Here is a 19,409-nt window from a genome sequence, read left to right on the forward strand (position 1 = left end):
TAGTCAAGGTGGCTCTGGAATTCCTGGCTGATCATCAAGTGGTCAGCACTCCATAAAGTTATTTTAGGTGTGAGTATCTCAATGTGGCAGTAACTGGCCTCCTAGGATAGAGGTCAGATTGAGGGGAGGGTCCTCTTATGAATTTAAAAATGAGGATATTGCTACCAGGTGTTCTAAAGTAATTCCAGGATTGGTCTCAGCTGGTGAGTAGGCAGTATTGTATGCAGTTATCTCAAGGCTAGCTCTGATTAAGCACAGGATGTGGGACTAAGAGGAAAAAGAAGGGTGGTCAAATTCATTTAAGAAGGAGATGGGGGTATTGTAAGCATTTTCCTGGAGATCTCCAGAGTAATATCCATAGAGTGAAAGATGTGCTGAAATCAGCTTTAATTGATGGTTCAATTTTTCATTGTAAGTATTTGTCCTTGAGAAATTGGCAATTTGGTATAGATTGAAAATCTTGGCTTGGTTTACTGTTTTACTGCTTGTCTAGACTTAAGAAAATAATGAAGATAACATTAGTACTGTAGATTAAACTTAAGTACCTTATATATAACCCCTCACCTCTCTCACAGAGTGATGGTTAAACATTTACTGGCACACTCTGGAGTAGAATTCCTTGAGACTCAGTAAATGATCTTGGGTCTGAGGGAAAGAGAATTCTGATTGTTACTTTATGTCTTTAACTGAAGGGTATGGGAACGTAGCTGGGATGGAGTAACTGAGTACTGGGTTCACTGTCAACAGATGGATGGGCTGCTTTATATCACTGCTTCAGTGATTGAAGTGGAGTGGATGGGGCTTAGAGGAAAGACAGTGTATATGACAGTGTACATGAGGAGAGAAAAAAAGGAGCCTTTTTTTTTTTTTTAAAGTGGGAGTGAGGTACAAGTTCACCTTGGAGAAGTGCTGTAGTCTAAGTCAGGATGATTTGGCACTGATCAGCTGCTTGGAAGCACCTAGTTGGTCTTGGCCAGGTGGGCTTGAATCCTTGTAGCTGCAAAGGGATCCAAGTGTATATCAGTGTGTTTTCCAAAGTCCTATTGAACCCCTCGTAGGGGTTGAATAGTATTCAAAACCCTCTTATTAAGGGTTTATTCAGTGTGATGTTCTCTTTTTTTTTTCTGTACTTTTTTTTTTCTTTCTTTCTAGGAACCTTTTACTTTTCAGCTTTCCTTTAGATTACTAGTAGATTTTAAAAATCATTTCCCTCTAGTTTTAAGAGATCTGTATAGCTTTATTTTATGATTACTAAAATATGATATCTAGATTTATTTTTGGTTTTAACTTTCAGGTAGGGTAATGATTCTAAAATGACCTCTCCTTATTTTTAAGCTCAATTATTTTTTTCTATGAGAGTTCATGTTTTCCCCCTATTTTTTTAGACTTTTAATTTTCTTTCACCACCTCATGATGTTTCATGGAGTCATTAGCTTCTCTTTGGTCAATTTCATTTGTCAAGGAGATACTTTCTTTGATAAGCTCTTGTATTTGTTCCATTTTAAAAAAAACATTTTACTTTGTATCTTCCACAATTTTCATTTACAATTTTTCCTCTACTATTTTCATTTGAAAATAAATCATTTTGGCTTTTTAAAAAACAAAATCTTGCTTTAATTCTTTTAGAAATTCTTAATGGACTTGTGTCCAAGTTACATTTTTCTTTGAGGCTTTGCTAAATGTTTGAGCCTCTGGCTCCTTCTTACCCTAGTAGTTTCCTTTTTATCTTAATAGTTCTTTATAAAGAGGCTCTTTTTGTTTGCTTATTCTTCCCATCTTCCATTTTCCATCTTGACTTTGAAGTTTGTTGATTCCAGATTCTATCCACTTTTGGGAGGGGTGTCTGGCCTGGGTTTCTGTTAACTTATATGTTTTTAATGCATGTACAACTTGGGCTGGGGAGCCTACAAGTTTCTTTGTAAATCCAAAGTGACATGACTTCGATAGAAGTCTGCTCACTGCAAGTTCCTGCTTCAGATGTGTCAGTTTGTTTCTAATTGGGAGTTTTAGTATTCTGCAGCTAGTATCGGCTACTATTGTTAGATGAAAAGCCAGAATGTCTGAATTTCAGGATCCCCTTTAATTGGATTTCTGCCTGTGATAATCAATTGCAATTTTTCTCTCCTGAAATAGTCTAGAACGGAGTTGCTTTTTTTCTCCTGGGATCAGAACCAGAGGGCTGTGATTTATTTCTGGAACTTGTTCCTCATTCAATACAAAGCTAAGGCCACACTCCCAACCACTCTTCTCCATTTTGATCTGTGACATGGAACTGAGTAGTGAGTGATAGTTGCCAAATGCCATGTTTTCCTGGTTCCCAACCTAATTCAGGGACCCTTGGAATCTTTTTCCAAACTAGTGTTTCCTGCCTCAGTGCCCAGTGATAGCCTTCTTTCTTGGAATACTACTGGTCAGACCCTGTCCTCAGGGAATGTAGACTTTTATTGTTGTTGTTGTTGTTTGCCTCACTAAGCTGCCCTGGCCTGAAAATTTGACTAACTCAAATTTTATTAATCAGAATTATATCTGGTACATTTCCTGGATATTTGTGGAAGAATATTGTTGAGCCATTAGATTATTCTGCTTTTTATTCTGTCATTTTGACCCCAACTCCCCATTTCCATTCCCAATTTTTATTTTTCATTCCCTGGCTCCTCAATGCTTACAGACATGTTCTATTTCTCCCTCCCTCCCCCCATTCTTTAAGAAAATAAAATAAAAAGCTGACTTTCATTCATTTGATTCTACTAGCCCTCTCTATCTCCCTTGTCTTTCATAGCAAAATTCCTGGAATTCAATGTTTATGTGATTTGTACATATGTAACATATCAAATTGTTTGCCCTCTTGGTGAGGGGAATGGGAAGAAGGGGAGAAAATTTTTAAATTTAAAATCTTATAAAAACAAATTTCATGGAAATAATCTTTATATGTGATTGGGGAAAATGAAATACTATTTACACAACAAAGAAAATAGTATAAGTTAAGAATCAACTGTTAGAGGCAGAGATTACAATTCCTAATAAATATAATTATTTTTGGTTATTAAATGAAACATCTAGAATATATAGAGAAAAAAACATTAACTCCTCTCTCATTTCTAATTAATTTCTCAATATTCTACAATTTGACTTCTTTCCTGCCCCTCAAAAAACCCCGAAACAAGAAACTTGCCATCAGTAACCTTAATGAAAGTATCTTGATAGATTATATTCAATTGTCTTTTCTTCAGATACTGATTACTTTTGAACCTCTACAAATGTTGACTATTGACTACTTACTCCTTGAATAGTCAGTCCTCCCTCCTTAAGTTTCCCCGGGTTTCTCAGATAGGGAGAATCAAGTTCAAGTTCAGTTTCATTATTCCTCATGATAACATCTATTTCATTAGTCCCTTCTACAAAGACTATAAATGCTCTTCCTTTATCTATAAGAACTGAATGTAATATTGTAGGAAATGGTATTTGATTGTCTTTCTGAAGTATTTTTCCTCTGTGGACTCCAGAGCTATGTGAGTGTGGGAACAAGAAGACCTGACTCGGACTGGCACCTTATTATTCTAAGGTAAGTGTTGGGACAAAACCAAGTACTGTCGGGTCATTCAACAAAAGGATATGGAACAACATAGTAAGCTATACCATAACTACCTGGTTTGTGTGGTGTTTATTTCATGAGTCATTTGCCACTTATTTTAATTCTTTTTTGGGGGATGGGGAGGAATAGGATTCTTCAGAGATTTTAATCAGTATCCCAAATTAACTAAATGGTTTCGTTGTGTTGATGAGAATACAAAAAATGACAGTCTATAGTTAGAAAGGACAGAGGAGGCTATTATAGTGGTCTAAATGGATAAATGAAATATAAAGCTAGTCAAGACTTAGTAACTAACTGAAGGGAATTGGGAGAATAATGGTGATGAGAGTGAATCTGTTTAAATTTCTTAAAACTTATTCTCCTACTTGCATTAGAGAGCTGAACCAAAAAGGTATTCTTGTGTGCCCTCTCATAGGAGACACTATCTCCATTCTTTGTACAGGATTTTTCCCATGCCCATAATATTCTTTCTATTCACATAAGCCTCTTAGAAAAAAAAATCCCTATTCTTTAAAGCTCTGTAGGTCTATCTTCTACTTGAAAACTTTGCTGATTTTATATAGCTACTCTAATCTTCATTTCCTGTATTTTTTTGTATGATGTTAAGTGTCATATATCATTTTCCCTTTAGAGAATAAACTCCTTGAGGGAATTTTCTAAATCTTAGTGTGTCTGGAACATGGTAGATGCTTAATAAATGACTGTTGATTGAATGAGTAATTAGGTGATGAGAAGGATTGCAGTGTCTTTCATGGAAGTAGAAATTAGGATGAAGGCTAGTTTGGGACTAGAAGATATGAGTTCCATTTTGAATGTTAGAAAGCTGTGGGTCTTCTAAGTATTGATTACTAGGTGGTTAGCAGTAGAGACAATAATTTTCCTTCCTCCAATTGAAAAAATAATCACAAATTGTTCAAAAGCTTTACATAGTAGTTTTATTGAAATGAGAATTGTGATAAAAATCAAGGATAATTAGTGTGCTGAATTGAATTAATTTTGATGGATTATAGTTATGGCCAATATAAATGGATTCCTCTTTATGCATTCTTCTTCACCACAATCCTAAGAAATAGATTATTTGGGGTCTATCAGATTCTTTGTTGATAATTCCTCCAAAATGATTATGAAAATTGCTTCTGACAAGCATCTTTTTGCAGCTATAGGATAAGGAAGTAGGAATTTTACTTATCTGTTTGAAGGAAGGGGATAGGCAGGAAGCTAGAGAAAGATTCCTACCACCCATTTTCTCATTTTCTCATTCAGGCTCATGGCTTCAAAAGAAATAGTTTCAGATTCCCAGGATCTGCTCGCCTGTGCCATTTGTCGGGTCTGTCTCTCAGATCCAACAACTGAAGCCTGTGAACACAGTTTTTGCCAATCCTATCTCAGCAGTGGGAATGAAGTTTCCATGCCTTTGTCCTGCTCTGAATGTCCAGAAGTATCACAGTCACAAGCTTTTAAAGACACTTCAAGGAAAAGCAATATGGCTGTCATTGTAACACAACACGAGCAATATCCTGAGAAAACCAACAACTGTGAAAAACATCGGAAGACCCAGAAGCTCTTCTGTATGAATGACCAGACCTTCCTCTGCATGTCCTGTTCAAAATCCCAGGAGCATGAAACTCATGAAGTCTCTTCTATGGAAGAGGCTGCTGAGAACTACAGGGTAAGAACATGACACAATGGCAATTCTCCAGAGATCTTCATAATCTGATAGTGGTTTCCTCATTGTCATTTTGACTGCTTATTATTTTAATTAATATTAATTATTTTATTAATCTTTTTAGAAATAATATTTTTGTTTTCAAAATACATGCAAAGATAATTTTCATCATCCACCATTGTAAAATCTTATGTTCCAAATTTTTTTTCCTCCCTTCTTCCACTCCCTACCCTAGACAGCATTCCAATATATGTTAAACCTATGTAATTTTTCTATATACATTTTAGCATTTATCATGCTACACAAGAAAAACCAGATCAAAAAAGGAGGGGGGAAGGGAAAAAAAAGGGGAAATATCAAAAAAGGTGAAAATACTGTGTTGTGATCCATATTCAGTTCCCACAGTCCTCTTTCTGGATGCAGTTAGCTCTTTCCATCACAAGTCCATTGAAATTGGCCTAAATCATTTCCTTGTTGAAAAGAACTAAGTCTATGCCAGTTAATCATCACATAATCTTCTTGTTATTGTGTATAATGTTGTCTTGATTCTGTTCATTTCACTTAGTATCAGTTTATGTAAACCTTGATTCTGTTCATTTCACTTAGTATCAGTTTATGTAAACCTTGCCAGGCTTTTCTGAAATTGGCCTGTTTATTATTTCTTATAGAGCAGTAATATTCTATTACATTCATGTGCTACAACTTATTCAGCCATTCTCCATCTAATGGACATCCACTCAGTTTCCAGTTTCTTGCCAATACAAAAAGGGCTGCTACAAACATTTTTGCACATGTAGGTATTTTTCCCTATTTAGTGATCTCTTTGGGATATATATCCAGTAGAGAAACTGCTGGATCAAAAGGTATGCACAGTTTGATAGCCCTTGGAGTAATTATTGATTCTGGAGAACAATTTGGAACTATGACCAATCAACTCCACCAACTGTACTAGTGTTTCAATCTTCCCATATAGCCTCCAACATTGTTGTGTCCTGCTTTCTAGAGCCCTCATGTTGGGGTGATTAAAATACTCCATCCTAATGGAGAATGATGAGACAGGACTCCTGAAGATGGTGGAAAAATGGAGTTCATTTGTTACAAGGTCTTTCCCCCTTTTATACCCTCATACCTTTATGTAACAAAACAACACTGTACATGTGCTAAGTATATACTGCGCATGTGAGACCACACAAACAACTTGCTATTGTATATAGTTTGCCACCTAGTATCACTCTTCCATCTGGTATCATTTTGCTTCAATCACAACACAGGTTATCACCACATCCTGACTTCTCAGGAAAGCCAAGAGCCCTTAGGAGAGATGGAGAGCTGAACCAGACATTGACAGTAGGTTCCCTCTGGGCTGAAGGGTCTTATACCTCATCAGAGTTTCCCAGCTGTCTGTGTCTACAACATTTATCATTATCTTTTCCTGTCATCTTAGTCAATAGGAGAGGAGTGCTGTGGTACCTCAGTGTTGCCTTAATTTGCATTTCTCTAATCAATAGTGATTTAGAGCATTTTTTCATATGACTAGAAAGGATTTTAATTCATCTGAAAACTCTCTGTTCATATCCTTTGACCATTTATCAATTGGAGAATGGCTTATATTCTTATAAATTCGAGTCAGTTCTCTATATCATTTTGAAATTAACCCTTTATCAGAATCCTTGTATGTAAAATTTCCCCCCCAGTTTTCTGCTTCTCTTCTAATCTTTCCATATTAATCTTTATCCTGGAAGCCTCTCCAAATCAAATGATCTCCTTGCTAGCTTTTCCAGGCTTCCACATGTCCTTGCTAACTTTCCAGGGATTCTAGATGTTTTAGCTCCTTACTCTTCTTAGAATTTTTAACCTTCCTACTGTAGTAATTGTACTCCTTTCTCTTACAGAAGAGACTACAAGATAATCTGAAACTTTTAGAGGAAAATTTAAAAGATGTCAAGAAGCTAATACTTGAGGAGAAAGAGGTCCCTCGGACTTGGGCTGTGGTATGGACAGTAAGTATATCTGGCTCTGTTTTCGCCAATAACTTTCTTATATCTGATTTTTATAACCCTATCAAATAGATGAGGAAACTGAGGCACAAAAGAGCTAAGTTACTTCTCCACATTCTTCTGGGTAGTGATTATAGAAAACTAGAATCAAACCTAAGTCTTAAGTAATTCCAGATCCTGTGTTTTGTGTTGTACTATCTCTGAGAGCAAAACTAGTCTTTGTGGGATAACTAGGTGACACACTGGGTAGAGCACTAGTCCTGAAAGCAGGAGGAGCCGAGTTCAAATTTGGAATCAAACACTTCATACTTCCCAGCTTTGTGACCCTGGGCCTCGGCTAAAACAAAACTAATTTCGACAATCTTTCATATTTTAGCTTTTTTTCAACTTAATAGTATTTCTTTTTTCTTTTTTTTGTTTTGCAATTACATGTTCCTTCACATATTTGAACACTAATCTGGGTCCTCCCCTCAGTCTTTTGTTCTTCTAGCTATTCAATCATCCCCTGTTCCTTCAGCCAGTACTCATGATTTGGATTTAGAGACCTACAGCATCTTGAATACCTTCATTTGGATTCCCTCTAATTTATTTAATGACACTTAGAACTAAACAAGATGCTCTAGAAGATGGCTGAGGATAAACCATAATGCCTCCTTTCCTCAAAGTCCTGTCTCTTTTTAAGGTATCCCCATATTGCATTTTGTTTTTATTTTTTTTGGTTTTACTATATCACACTGCTGATTCTGATCTTGCCATCCACTAAAATTTCCAGATATTTTGCAGATAAAGTCCTGTCTCATCATTCCTCCCTAAATACTAAGGAAACTGATTCTTTTGTACACAACTGTAAGGACTTTATTTGTTCATATAAATTTTATCTTACCAGATTCAGGCTACCAAGATCTTTGTGATGCTTGACTTTTCATCCATTGTATTATCTTTTCCTACATCTTTGTTTCACTTAAATGTGATGAGCACGTATAGCTCGTATACCTTTATCCAAGATCTTGATAAAGGTGATAACTAACCCAGACCTAAGCAAAGAAAGATCCTTAGATGCTCTATTAGGACCCTTCAGCCAAGCTGACAGTAAAACGTCAAAAACTACTTTAGAATCCTGCGAACAAACTACTTCTGATTCTATATAATTTCAACTTCACATCTTTTCATTTTTTTTCACAAGAATAATAGGAAAACTTGATCAAATGCTTTACTAAAATCTAGGTATACTTCCCCCTCCCCCCATGTAATACTCATAGTAGGTTAGAAACAATGTCAAATAGGACATTGGAGTAAAATGCCATGCATTGTTCCTGTTTTCTTTCTAATCAATCAGCCAAAGATTTCTTAAGCAATTACTATGTGCTAGGCACTATGCTATACAAAGAGAGGCAAAAGATGGGTCCTATCCTCAAGGAGCTCATAATCTAATGAAATAGACAACAAACTAAATGTCTAAACAATTTACATTCAGGATGAATAGGAAATAATAAAAAGAGAGACGGCATTACACAAAGAAAAATTGAGAAAGATTTCCTTAGAAGATATGAATTTAGTTAAGATTTGAAGAAAGCCAGGGAATTCAGGAGGCAGAGATGAGAAACAGAAGCATTTCAGGCACAGGGAACAGCCAAAGAAAGTGCTTAGAGTGGAGGGATGGAGCATTTTATTTATGAAACAGCAAGGTGACCAGTGTCCCTGAATCAAAGAGAATAGGGTAGGGAATATGATGTAAGATATTGTAATATTCTTCTCTAAAATGTAATGTTCTCTGGGAGCAGGTTTCTTGGGGGGCTTCTGGAGGTAGCCTTCATTTCAGTTCAGTAATTACCCCAAATGCAGCCAGGGATTAAGGTCCAAATCATTTATTTTCTCTTTCCAAGTCTTGTCTCCTTTCCTGGGGCTGGGTTAGCTTTCTTAGAGACCTTCTGTAGTCTTGGTTCCGAGAGCTTGAATTCTGGCTTCTGAATCTCTCTGACTGCCTTCTCTGGCTTCTGAATCTCCTGGACTAAATCCTTGTTGAGGCTCCTAGCTTATATATGCTCTTTTAAAGGTGTGAATCTTGTAGAATTCTGGTAAGTGCTAAGTACATGCACTGAACTAGAGAACTGTTAAATACCATGCTAAATAATCATTGTCTCTATCAATTCCACTGATTTAACACCTTGTTTCAAGTTCTGGCCCATAATAAGATATGAATAGCACATTTGAATGGAGAGGATTTTGTATTTGATCTTATTAGTGATAAGCCATTGGAGTTTGTTCAAAGAGGTGATGGGGAAAAATCATTTTGATTCAGGAAAATCATTTTGATAGATGAATGGATGGTAAATTAGAATTTAGAGAAAACTGAGGCAGATAGACCTACAAGTCTATTATTACAATATTTGTAAATATAAGTTATTACAATAATAATCCATGCTTACACTAGAGTGAGAGAGTATCAAAGAGAGGGGCACATTCAAGAGATGTTGTAGAGGTAAAATCACTAATTCCTTTTCTAGCTTTTTTTTATCATTTCTTTATAATTTTTGATGGGATAAACATTTTTAAATATTTACTAATGCCTCATTGAGCAAAATACTAGGGATATAAGTACAAACAAAATAAAGTCCCTTCCTCCAAGGAACTTAGTCTAATGGTAAAAGACAATACTAAAGGGTACTGAAAAAGGAGATGAAAATTTAAAAAAGAGATGGTGCCATTCTCAATTCAAAGGCTGCCCTCCTATATCTATCTACCGCATCACAGTAGGCAGAGGGAGGGAAGATAAAACAAAATACTCATTTCAAGCACAAATGGTCAACCCATACACATCTCAATATTGGTCCTGTTCAAAAATAACTTATTCTGCATATTTAGTTGGTATTGTCAGGATGTAGATAAATGATAAAAATAATTCTATCTTTTAAACTCATGATTGATCATTGTACTGATCAGTTTCCAAGCCTTCCCAAATTGTGTATTTTTATAATATTCTTGTGCTATGCATTGCTCCGGTTCTGCTCATTTTATTTTATATCTGTTCAGTGTCCTAAGATTTCTCTAAATCATTGCTTTGATTTTTTTTTTTAAAGAATAATATCTATTACATTCACATACCATAACTGGCCAATCATTCTCTAATTGCCCTCATCCTTTTTCATTTCAATTCTTTGGTGCTACACAAAGAACTGAAAAACATTTTGAATCATTTGAATAATTTTACTTTTGGATCTGTTTAAAGTATAGGCCTAATAATGGTATTGTGGGCCAAAGGTTATATCGACAGTTTATCAATTTTTGAGGGGTATAATTACAAAGTATTTTATGGAATAAATGAAGCTATTTAAAACTCATCAACAGTACATTAAGGTGCCTATTTTCCCAGAGTTTCTCCAATATCTCTCTTGGGGGTGTGAAAGAAAGCCTAAGAGTTGTTTCAATTTACATCTCTTTAGTTAAGTGATTTAGAATTATTTTTTTTCTTGGGGCTATTGATTGCTTCCCTTAAGAACCACCTCTTCATATTTTTCCCTATTTACTCATTGGAAAATAGCTCATTCTTATAAAATTGAGCCAAATCCTTTTATATCTTGAACATGTCTTTTTTTCCAAAGAAACTTGCTACTAAGATTTTTTTTCTAGTTTCCTATTTTTCTTTTTAATTTAATTTTACATACTCAAAATTGTCATTTTACGTTTAGTGATCATTTCTATCTCTTATTTGGTCATGAACTTTATCTCTAACCATAAATCAGATAGATAATTTATTTTATGGTCCTCTCATTTATTTATGATGTCTTAGTCTGTCATCTACTATATCTTACTTCAGAGCTTAAGGACTTATACAAATCCAATGTTTGCTATATTATTTTCCACTTCAAACATATCTTTTTGAGGATTCTTTCTAGAATTATCAAAGGAATTGGAATCAAAATTACTGACGTATAATTTGCAGACTCTACTTATCCTTCAATATTCCACAACTCTGCATTCTTGAACTATCATCTTGAGGTGGCTAATGCTAACCTATTGGCTATATTTATTGTATCATTTCCAGCACAGAGATAATTTTCCTTAATAGAGAAAACAGAAGCAAAATAAGAAATAATGAATTGTACTTCCCTTTGTTTTGCTTTAAAATCTTTTTCATACCCAGCAAAGGCCCTTCTCCCATAACCTTTTTTTATAGCTTTTTATGCACTTCTTTCTCCCCCCCCCTTTATACTTATACTATTCTCTATCCTAGACAATTCCCCCTTTTTCTCCTCACTGGAATTATTTTTCTGACTGATTCCAGAATTTCATTCATATTAGGAGATACAGATAGCATCTTGTAGATGCACATCAAAGATTAAAGGACTCAAATCCATGTTTTCTAAATCTTCCTTAGCATAGTGGTTTTTCTACTAAATCTCACATGAGCCAGGCCAGGTGAAGTTTGATCAAAATCATTTTTTGTATATATAGAAAATATCTAATGAACATGTCCTACTGTAGGAACAAGTGGATATATCAAAAGAAATGCTTGAGAAAAAATTTCAGGAGATAAGTGAATTTCTGAGTGATGAAGAAGAAGATGTACACAGCCTTGTGGAACTGGATGAAGAAGAAGAAGAGATGTTCCAGAAACTGAAGGATCATGAGGCCCAGGAAGAAATAAAAAACATTCAGAAAAAGGAAAGGAGTAGACTCCAACTGTCGCAACATAGCAAAAACTTACGAGAGATGGTGTCAGAATTGGAAGAAAAGTCTCACATGTCAGATGAGGACCTGCTTCAGGTAGTAAAAATATGTACTGTTGTGGGGCAGATGTATTGGACTCCCAGAAAAAGTAGTCAAATCCAAAACAAAAAGTATTTTATTGTCTCCTCAATTTAACTATCTGGACCAATTGTTTCTCTACTTAGTCCTCCATATCTCTAGCCTTTGAGTTGCCCTTATTCTCCCTCTCTATCCACCCCATATCCATAGAGTGTCCACGTCTTTGTTAAATCAATTCATGCCATATACCAACTTATAATCTTTTCTCATTTCCTCTCCTAGGACATAGGAAACACTTTGAGCAGGTATGCAAACATTATGAACAAAGATAATAAGTGAGTAGTTGGGGATGGAGGACAGAGGTTAGAGGAAGGCAAAACATTGGCTGTATTTAAAATAGGGTAAGGAATTCCTTGATGCCAAAGAGGATGCAAAAGCTAGTGAACAGAAATGGTAACAGAGTCTCTCTTTTCTATAGGAGTGAGTTACTGCTGCTACAAAAACCAGAACCTTTCAGCCCACAACTGAGTGATACTTATTGTATGGATTTAAGCAAATTTCTCAAGAAATTTCAGGGTAAGATCCAGCTCTTTGACTGTGAGTCTAGGTTTGAATTTTCTTCAAAAAGATAAATAATATACCTTTTGAATCTCTTAATTGTTAGAAATTTATTGCCAGGCACACTAGGATATAAGTTGCAGGATAGTTGACATTTTACACTTGTTGCCTCTGCTAGAAGGTACAAACTATTCTATGAAACCACAGGTGTAGTCCAAAATGTTAAAAATCACATTAATAATGTCATTTGGACCATAGCCCAGATGAACAGTATGAGTGGGATCTAAACCCTGAAGTAAGAGTAAGGAATCGGTGAGAAACAAGGGAAAAAAAAAGTTTCACTGGAAGCTATATCTGTTGTAGCCTAGATAGTTACAGTAGTAGATAAGTAGTAGTGGTGATGGTCGGATCTGACTTGAGAGAGCAGGGCCTATAAGAACCCACAAAGATCTATTCCCTTGTTGAGCTGGAGGTAGAAAAGTGAGGGAGGAAAGGAAGGAAAAAAACATTTCTAAGCACCTGCTATGTCATATACTGTGCAAAGCACTTTACAAATATCTCCTTTGATTTTTACAACAATCCTGTGAGATAAGAACTATTTTTCCCTTTTACAAATGAGGGAACTGAGATGCACAGCATTTTTGATTTGCACAAGGCTCACACAGCTAATAAGTATCTGAGATCAGATTTGAACTTCAAGGTGTCTTCTAACTTTAATATTCTCAAAGAATATCATTCTCTAATAATTTAATATTCATTAAGATGACTTTTGGAAATGAAACCAACATTTAGCTCTTTACATTTGGATTTTTATCACAGCTCAACAGATATCTTCCTTTTTGTATTGTCTAGTAAGAAATTTCTTTGAACCAAAAAATAGAGCAAGATCCCCCAAATTTGGGGAGGTTGTTCACCAAAAAAATAAAGAAATGGATTATAGATGTGAGACCTTTAGTGTATTAAAGAAATACTGTCTCAATTAATAAAGAGGCAAACGTTTTTTTCTTATGGAATTGATTTGTAGAAGGAAAGATTTGTAGAGTTTTGGGGAAGTGTTTGGGAGAATGGGAATCACAATTCTCTAGTAGATATAGAGAAGGTTAAAAAATCTGATTTCTCTGCTCCTTTTAAATGAAGCTGTTTTATTATTTGTTTAGTAGAATTTTGGATTTATTTTGATGTTTGTCCAAAGTATACCTATACTGGAAAAACCAAGGGAATCCGAATATTAAAAAGGAAAGGAAAGGACTGTTGGCAACAAAGATGGAACTGAAGTGTGTGAGTCATAGTTCATAGTAAGTTTGAAAGAATTCAAAGAGAATCACCTATAGTCACAAAATAGTTTATACCATAGCTGATGGACTAGTCTCTAAAAGACTAGCAATTAGAGTTTGGGGAGAGTTTTATATATTAGAAATTTGGGAGGTTATTCAGTCTGTAAGCTAGCAGCCAACAAGGTTGTAAATTTTAAAAGAAAGATAAGGAAGGTAACAAGAATTTAATAATTAAGGAAAGGAGACAAGTAAGAGCTTTTACAAAAAGACAAATCAGAAGTTAGGATGGTACTTTTATAGGAAACCAATAAGGAACAACAGAGATGAGATTTTATGGCTCCATAATCCCTACTTAAATAGGCAGTTTTGAATAGACCCTGGACTCTGACTCTTTTTTTTTTTTTTTTTTAGACCAAAAGAACATTTTATTTTATTTTATTTTAAAATTTTTATTTAATAATTACTTTATATTGACAGAATCCATGCCAGGGTAATTTTTTTACAACATTATCCCTTGCACTCGTTTCTGTTCCGATTTTTCCCCTCCCTCCACCCTCTCCCCTAGATGGCAAGCAGTTTTATATATGTTAGATATGTTGCAGTATATCCTAGATACAATATATGTTTGCAGAACCGAACAGTTCTCTTGTTGCACAGGGAGAATTGGATTCAGAAGGTATAAATAACCCGGGAAGAAAAACAAGAATGCAGATAGTTCACATTCGTTTCCCAGTGTTCTTTCTTTGGGTGTAGCTGCTTCTATCCATCATTTATCAATTGAAACTCAGTTAGGTCTCTTTGTCAAAGAAATCCACTTCCATCAAAATATTGGATTCTGACTCTTAAGAACTGCTGGTCTCATCCAATAATGAGTACAGAGTGAAGTCAAATAAGAAGAAAATCTTTCAATCAGGGTTACATGACTTTTCTATCTAGATCTTTCTCATTGCTCTTCTTTTCTGCATCCCATATTTCCTTGCTGCTATAGTCCAGGACAATAGAACATATATTTCTCCCCGTCACTCAAGATATTGGAGTACTATTCATAAGGTTGATGTCTATTTCCTGATTGTACTAATTTTGAACTCTGACTTCTCTACCATATCCACTGGAATTTCATCATTGGGGAAATCTCATTTTGCAATATCTAACTGGCTTTGCTTCTCATGCATTGCCAGTACCCCTTAGCTTTTCTTATTAAGGAGGGGTCACAGAACAGACATATCTTCGTTTCCTATTTTGTGGCACTTTATTTTGGGCTTTTTTGATTTCTCCACAATGTACCTTTTATGGGCACTCTCCCAACCTACTTCTACCTTCTGAATTTCTTTTATGTGCTGTCTTTTCCCCCCCATAAGATGAATAACCTCCTTGAGGATGGCGGGGATTGTTCTTCTTTTCCTTAATTGTATCATCATTGCTTAGCATAATTCCTGACACATGACAGGTGCTTAATGTCTATTTGGTGCTTTGTTCTCTGCAGAATCTCGACTGCTGGCATGCCACTATCCATATGAATTATCTGATGATAGGAAGAGGACTTTCACATTTGCTGATCTCTCTTCAGGACAAACATATGTTGTTTATACCTCTGGAAGTATCCACTACATGAGTGGGAGAGAATTATCTATTATACCATTGGACATAGATAGCATTTCCCATGAGGAACAAGCACAACCCATTTTTGCCTGCTACTGTTTGCCTATTGAAAGGAACATCTAATGTGTTACCTTTTCTCCCTGAGAGGAGTCTAGTTGAAAGAGAACATCGGAAGCCATTTTTCCTCTCTCCATGTTAAGATAATTTTGTTTTTTTTCCCATGGAATTGTAAATGTAGTAGCATCTTTTATCATCTATACTTCTTAGCTATGTATGTAATGGTTTTGGAAAATTAGCAGCTTTTCCTTTCCTTTCCCCCTGCCCCCAATCTTTAATATTTCTACCAAGGTTACTATCAATGGGAAAATGTTAGACATGGAATAAAAATTTGTTGTTGAAATCCCAACTATCAAATACCTACTACTCTTTTATCCATTAGCGCATGCACACACACACACACACGCCTCTGTTAAAACCTTATCACATGATTATATATTTATGAATGTGTATATATACACACACATATACTCACTCATATCTATACACACATATAGATAGATAGTAAGTCCACTAAATTTGTTTAACTTTTTTTGACTCTACTATACAATCATATCCAGTGCTTTTCAATTGTGGGGAAAAATAAATGAGAGGACAAACCAATCTAATTGTACTTATTTTTTATAGCACTTTAGAGTTTTTAAGCATTGCTGCATATGCTTCTATTTCTTTATATCAAATCTGTAAGACGGGAAGACCAAAAAGTGGCTTGGTAGAAATTTTAAGCCAATTTCTTAAATTATATGCCATGTGACATCTCTTAATTGACAGAATCATAATTTAAACCCTCCTTTTCAGTTTTTTCTAGAAATAGTTAACAAAATTTCTCTGCCTTAACTCTGGTTCTATTGGTGGATTTGGTTGAGTACCAAAAGGTTTTATTTAAGGAAAAGGATCAAAAGTAGAAACCAAAAATGTAATAGAATATGTCTTATTTTGTTTTATTAAGCTCTTTATATTCCCCATTTCCTGAAACCTTTGGTTAAGTGTCCTATGCTATTCAGAAAGGATTGCGAGACTTAATTGGGAGGACCACTTTCAATCTGATGTTCTGATAAATAAACATTTTTCCATCACTTTCTAAAATCTAGACAATAACCAAAACAATTAAGTTTTGAATTGTAGTATTTGTAGAATTATGATACAACAACCCAGAATCAGCTCTTAACATCAGAGCTATCTCTAGAACATTTCTGCTTAATATTCTTGTAGGTAGTAGTCTAGAGAAGAGAGTGGGCTCTCCTATGTGTCTGACCTCTCCTTGGCTTCTTTTGCTTGATCTGCATGTAATCATGCTAGCTTGTCCCTTGAGGATATATCCTGGACTCAAGGATATGTCCTGGACCCTCTCCTCTTTTGCCTCTGTAATAATAATTCAATAAAAACTTTGTAAAAATTAGATTAGTCTGGGCAACTAGTTGGTAGAGTGAACAGAACACTAGCCCTGAAGTCAGAAGGACCTGAATTCAAATCTGATCTCAGACACTTAATACTTCCTGTGTGAACCTGGGCAAGTCACTTAACCCCAAATGCCTTGGGGGAAAAAAAATAGATTGGTACAAATATCCCATAAAGCAAGCTAATATCTTCCATGGAAATTGGTTTAGTAAAAAGAAACCTGGATTGCCATCTCTGCCTTTCTCTTATGGCTTGATCTCTCTGATTTGGGCTTCTAAACTTATAAAATGAAGATATCTCTCTAGATGACAATGGTGGACACATGTTAAGTGGATGAACTAGTCTTCTGATAGATGTCTATCCAGATAACTATTAAATTAGTCCTAAAAGTTATAGTGGATTATTTCTTTTGCCTCACAGATTGGATTAAAACATACCTGGTTTGAGAATTTCTAGAAACAAGGGTTTTATTATTATTTACTATAAGAACAAACAAAAACATATGGATATGCATTAGTAAAATAAACAGAGGGAAGTTTGTCCTCACATGCAAGAAACTCACCCCAGCTTTAGGGTAAGGGAGAATGTGTTGGAGAGAACACATTCAAAGTTGGATTTTAGAGAGGCTTGTGGATAATGGGTGCCAGATATACAAAGCAGCATTCCTAATCAGACCCAGATGAGAAGTAAAAGTATTGGGGAGTGGGGAGATTGGTGGTGGTGGTGGTGAGAATCACCTTGCAAAGACCAAGCTTGGATGAAACAGTCAGGGGTAATAAACTGATGAAAGGATCTAATGTTACATAATGCATCAGAAGCAGAATGACTCAAGGTACCTTCATCTGTTAGAGTTCATCCAATCAAAAAGCTGGAAGCCTTATCACCTGACAGTTTAGTGGAAAAATGAATTGTTCATTTTGCCTATATTGTTTCAAATGTTTTAGAACCACTTGGCAATTCAGGCCAATTCCAACAGACTTGTGATGCAGAGAAACATCTCCCCCAGAGAGAGGACTGTGGGGACTGAATGTAGATCACAACATAGGATTCTACTCTGGAGTTATTAGAATAATAACTATCGTAAACATAATATATAGTACCAAACATTGTAACAATTTAAATTTATAATTATTTCATGTGTGATAAAAATTTAATAAAATATCATGACACCAGAAAGTACAACATAAGCAGTTTGGAGGAAATTGGGAAAATATCTATAAACTGATGCACAGCCAAGAAGCAGAATTAGGAAAATATTTTAACAATATTGTAGAGGAAAATAAACAACTTTGAAAAACTTTAGAAGTCTGACCCCTTCAATGATCAACCACATTTGTAGAAGATAAGATAAAATATGGCATTCATCTATTATCAGAGTAGTGAGGAATTTTAAAATCCAGTTTTGTTACTTCTGTTTAATCATTTTTCCAGTCATGTCTGACTTTTCCTGACCCTATTTGGGATTTTCTGGTTTGTTTTTTTCCCAGCTCATTATAAAAATGAGGAAACTAAGAAAAATAGGATTAAGCAATTTACCCCCAGTCACACAGTTAGAAGGCATCTGAAGCCAGATTTAAACTTGAGTGGATGAGTCTTCCCAATTCCAGTTCCAGTACTCTATCCACTGTGCCACGTAGCTGTTAGATGCTGGACTGGCTAGACTTTTCCTTCTTCAACTCCTTATTATAGGTGAAAAACTGAGATGAATGGGGTTAAATAAGTTGCCCAGACCAGATTTAAACTTATGAAGCTGAGACTTTATGATTTCAAGTGTATACTGTACTACCTAGCTGCCCTGAAACGCCAATTTTCAGGTATAGGTTATATGAGAATTTGTGTGATTGTAATGTATATGTTTATTCATATTAACTTCAGGATGAAATATTAAAATTTCCAATCTTCCAAGCCCTTTATAATTTAGCCTCTTCTTATCTTTCCAGTCTTCTTCTGCCTTGTTAATCCCCACATATACTATAATCCATTGATGCTGGCCTCTTTGTTCTTTCTCACACAATACTTGGAATTCTTTCTTTCACAATTCCTGATTCCTAGATTTCTTGGCTTCCTTCAAATATTATCTAAAATCTCAACTTGAAGTAAATGGTCAATAGCTTCGGCATTGATTGACAATGATCTGTTGATAACACTATGGAAATGTTCAGGCCATCTCTCCAGGATGATGTCCTTATCACTAATCAGTGTAGCAGTATTGGCACTGAGCAGTTAAGATGCACTATAGTTCTTTGGTTCATAAGTGTTTAGTGCATCATTAAAGATGATTTTGGATTTTTGCTTTGGATTGTTGCTATTATCATAAAACTGAATTTCATCTGCCTTTTCACTGAGCCAAGAATCCTGCATTTCTGTAAGTTTTAATTGTACTTTACTTTTGATAGAATTGATTGCTACCTTTTTATAAATGACTGAATTATTTGCTGGTACATCCTGTGGAGTTCTTGTTCTTCATTTAGGAACTACTGAATTTTTCATCATTTTCCTCAACTCAGTCGATGTTTGTGAGG

General features: G+C 35.3%; 1 protein-coding gene across 1 annotated transcript; it reads left to right on the forward strand.

Annotated features, from left to right (window-relative positions):
- Positions 1-318: 318 nt before the first annotated feature.
- LOC127558074 (tripartite motif-containing protein 43-like) lies at positions 319-15,838 on the forward strand. The gene is made up of 8 exons (XM_051991301.1): positions 319-411; positions 3,504-3,562; positions 4,856-5,261; positions 7,151-7,258; positions 11,738-12,019; positions 12,284-12,306; positions 12,480-12,577; positions 15,317-15,838. Exons 1-8 carry the CDS (start codon positions 394-396, stop codon positions 15,553-15,555), a joined length of 1,233 nt encoding a protein of 410 aa, XP_051847261.1. The 5' UTR covers positions 319-393; the 3' UTR covers positions 15,556-15,838.
- The last annotated feature ends 3,571 nt before the right edge of the window (positions 15,839-19,409 follow it).

Source organism: Antechinus flavipes, chromosome 3 (genome assembly GCF_016432865.1).
Source record: "Antechinus flavipes isolate AdamAnt ecotype Samford, QLD, Australia chromosome 3, AdamAnt_v2, whole genome shotgun sequence".
NCBI lineage: Eukaryota > Metazoa > Chordata > Mammalia > Dasyuromorphia > Dasyuridae > Antechinus > Antechinus flavipes.

Coding starts and splice junctions, on each gene's coding strand:
- LOC127558074 (XM_051991301.1), top strand. Junction 5,262..7,150: donor AGGCTGCTGAGAACTACAGG/GTAAGAACATGA, acceptor TTTCTCTTACAG/AAGAGACTACAAGATAATCT. Junction 12,578..15,316: donor ATTTCTCAAGAAATTTCAGG/GTAAGATCCAGC, acceptor TGTTCTCTGCAG/AATCTCGACTGCTGGCATGC.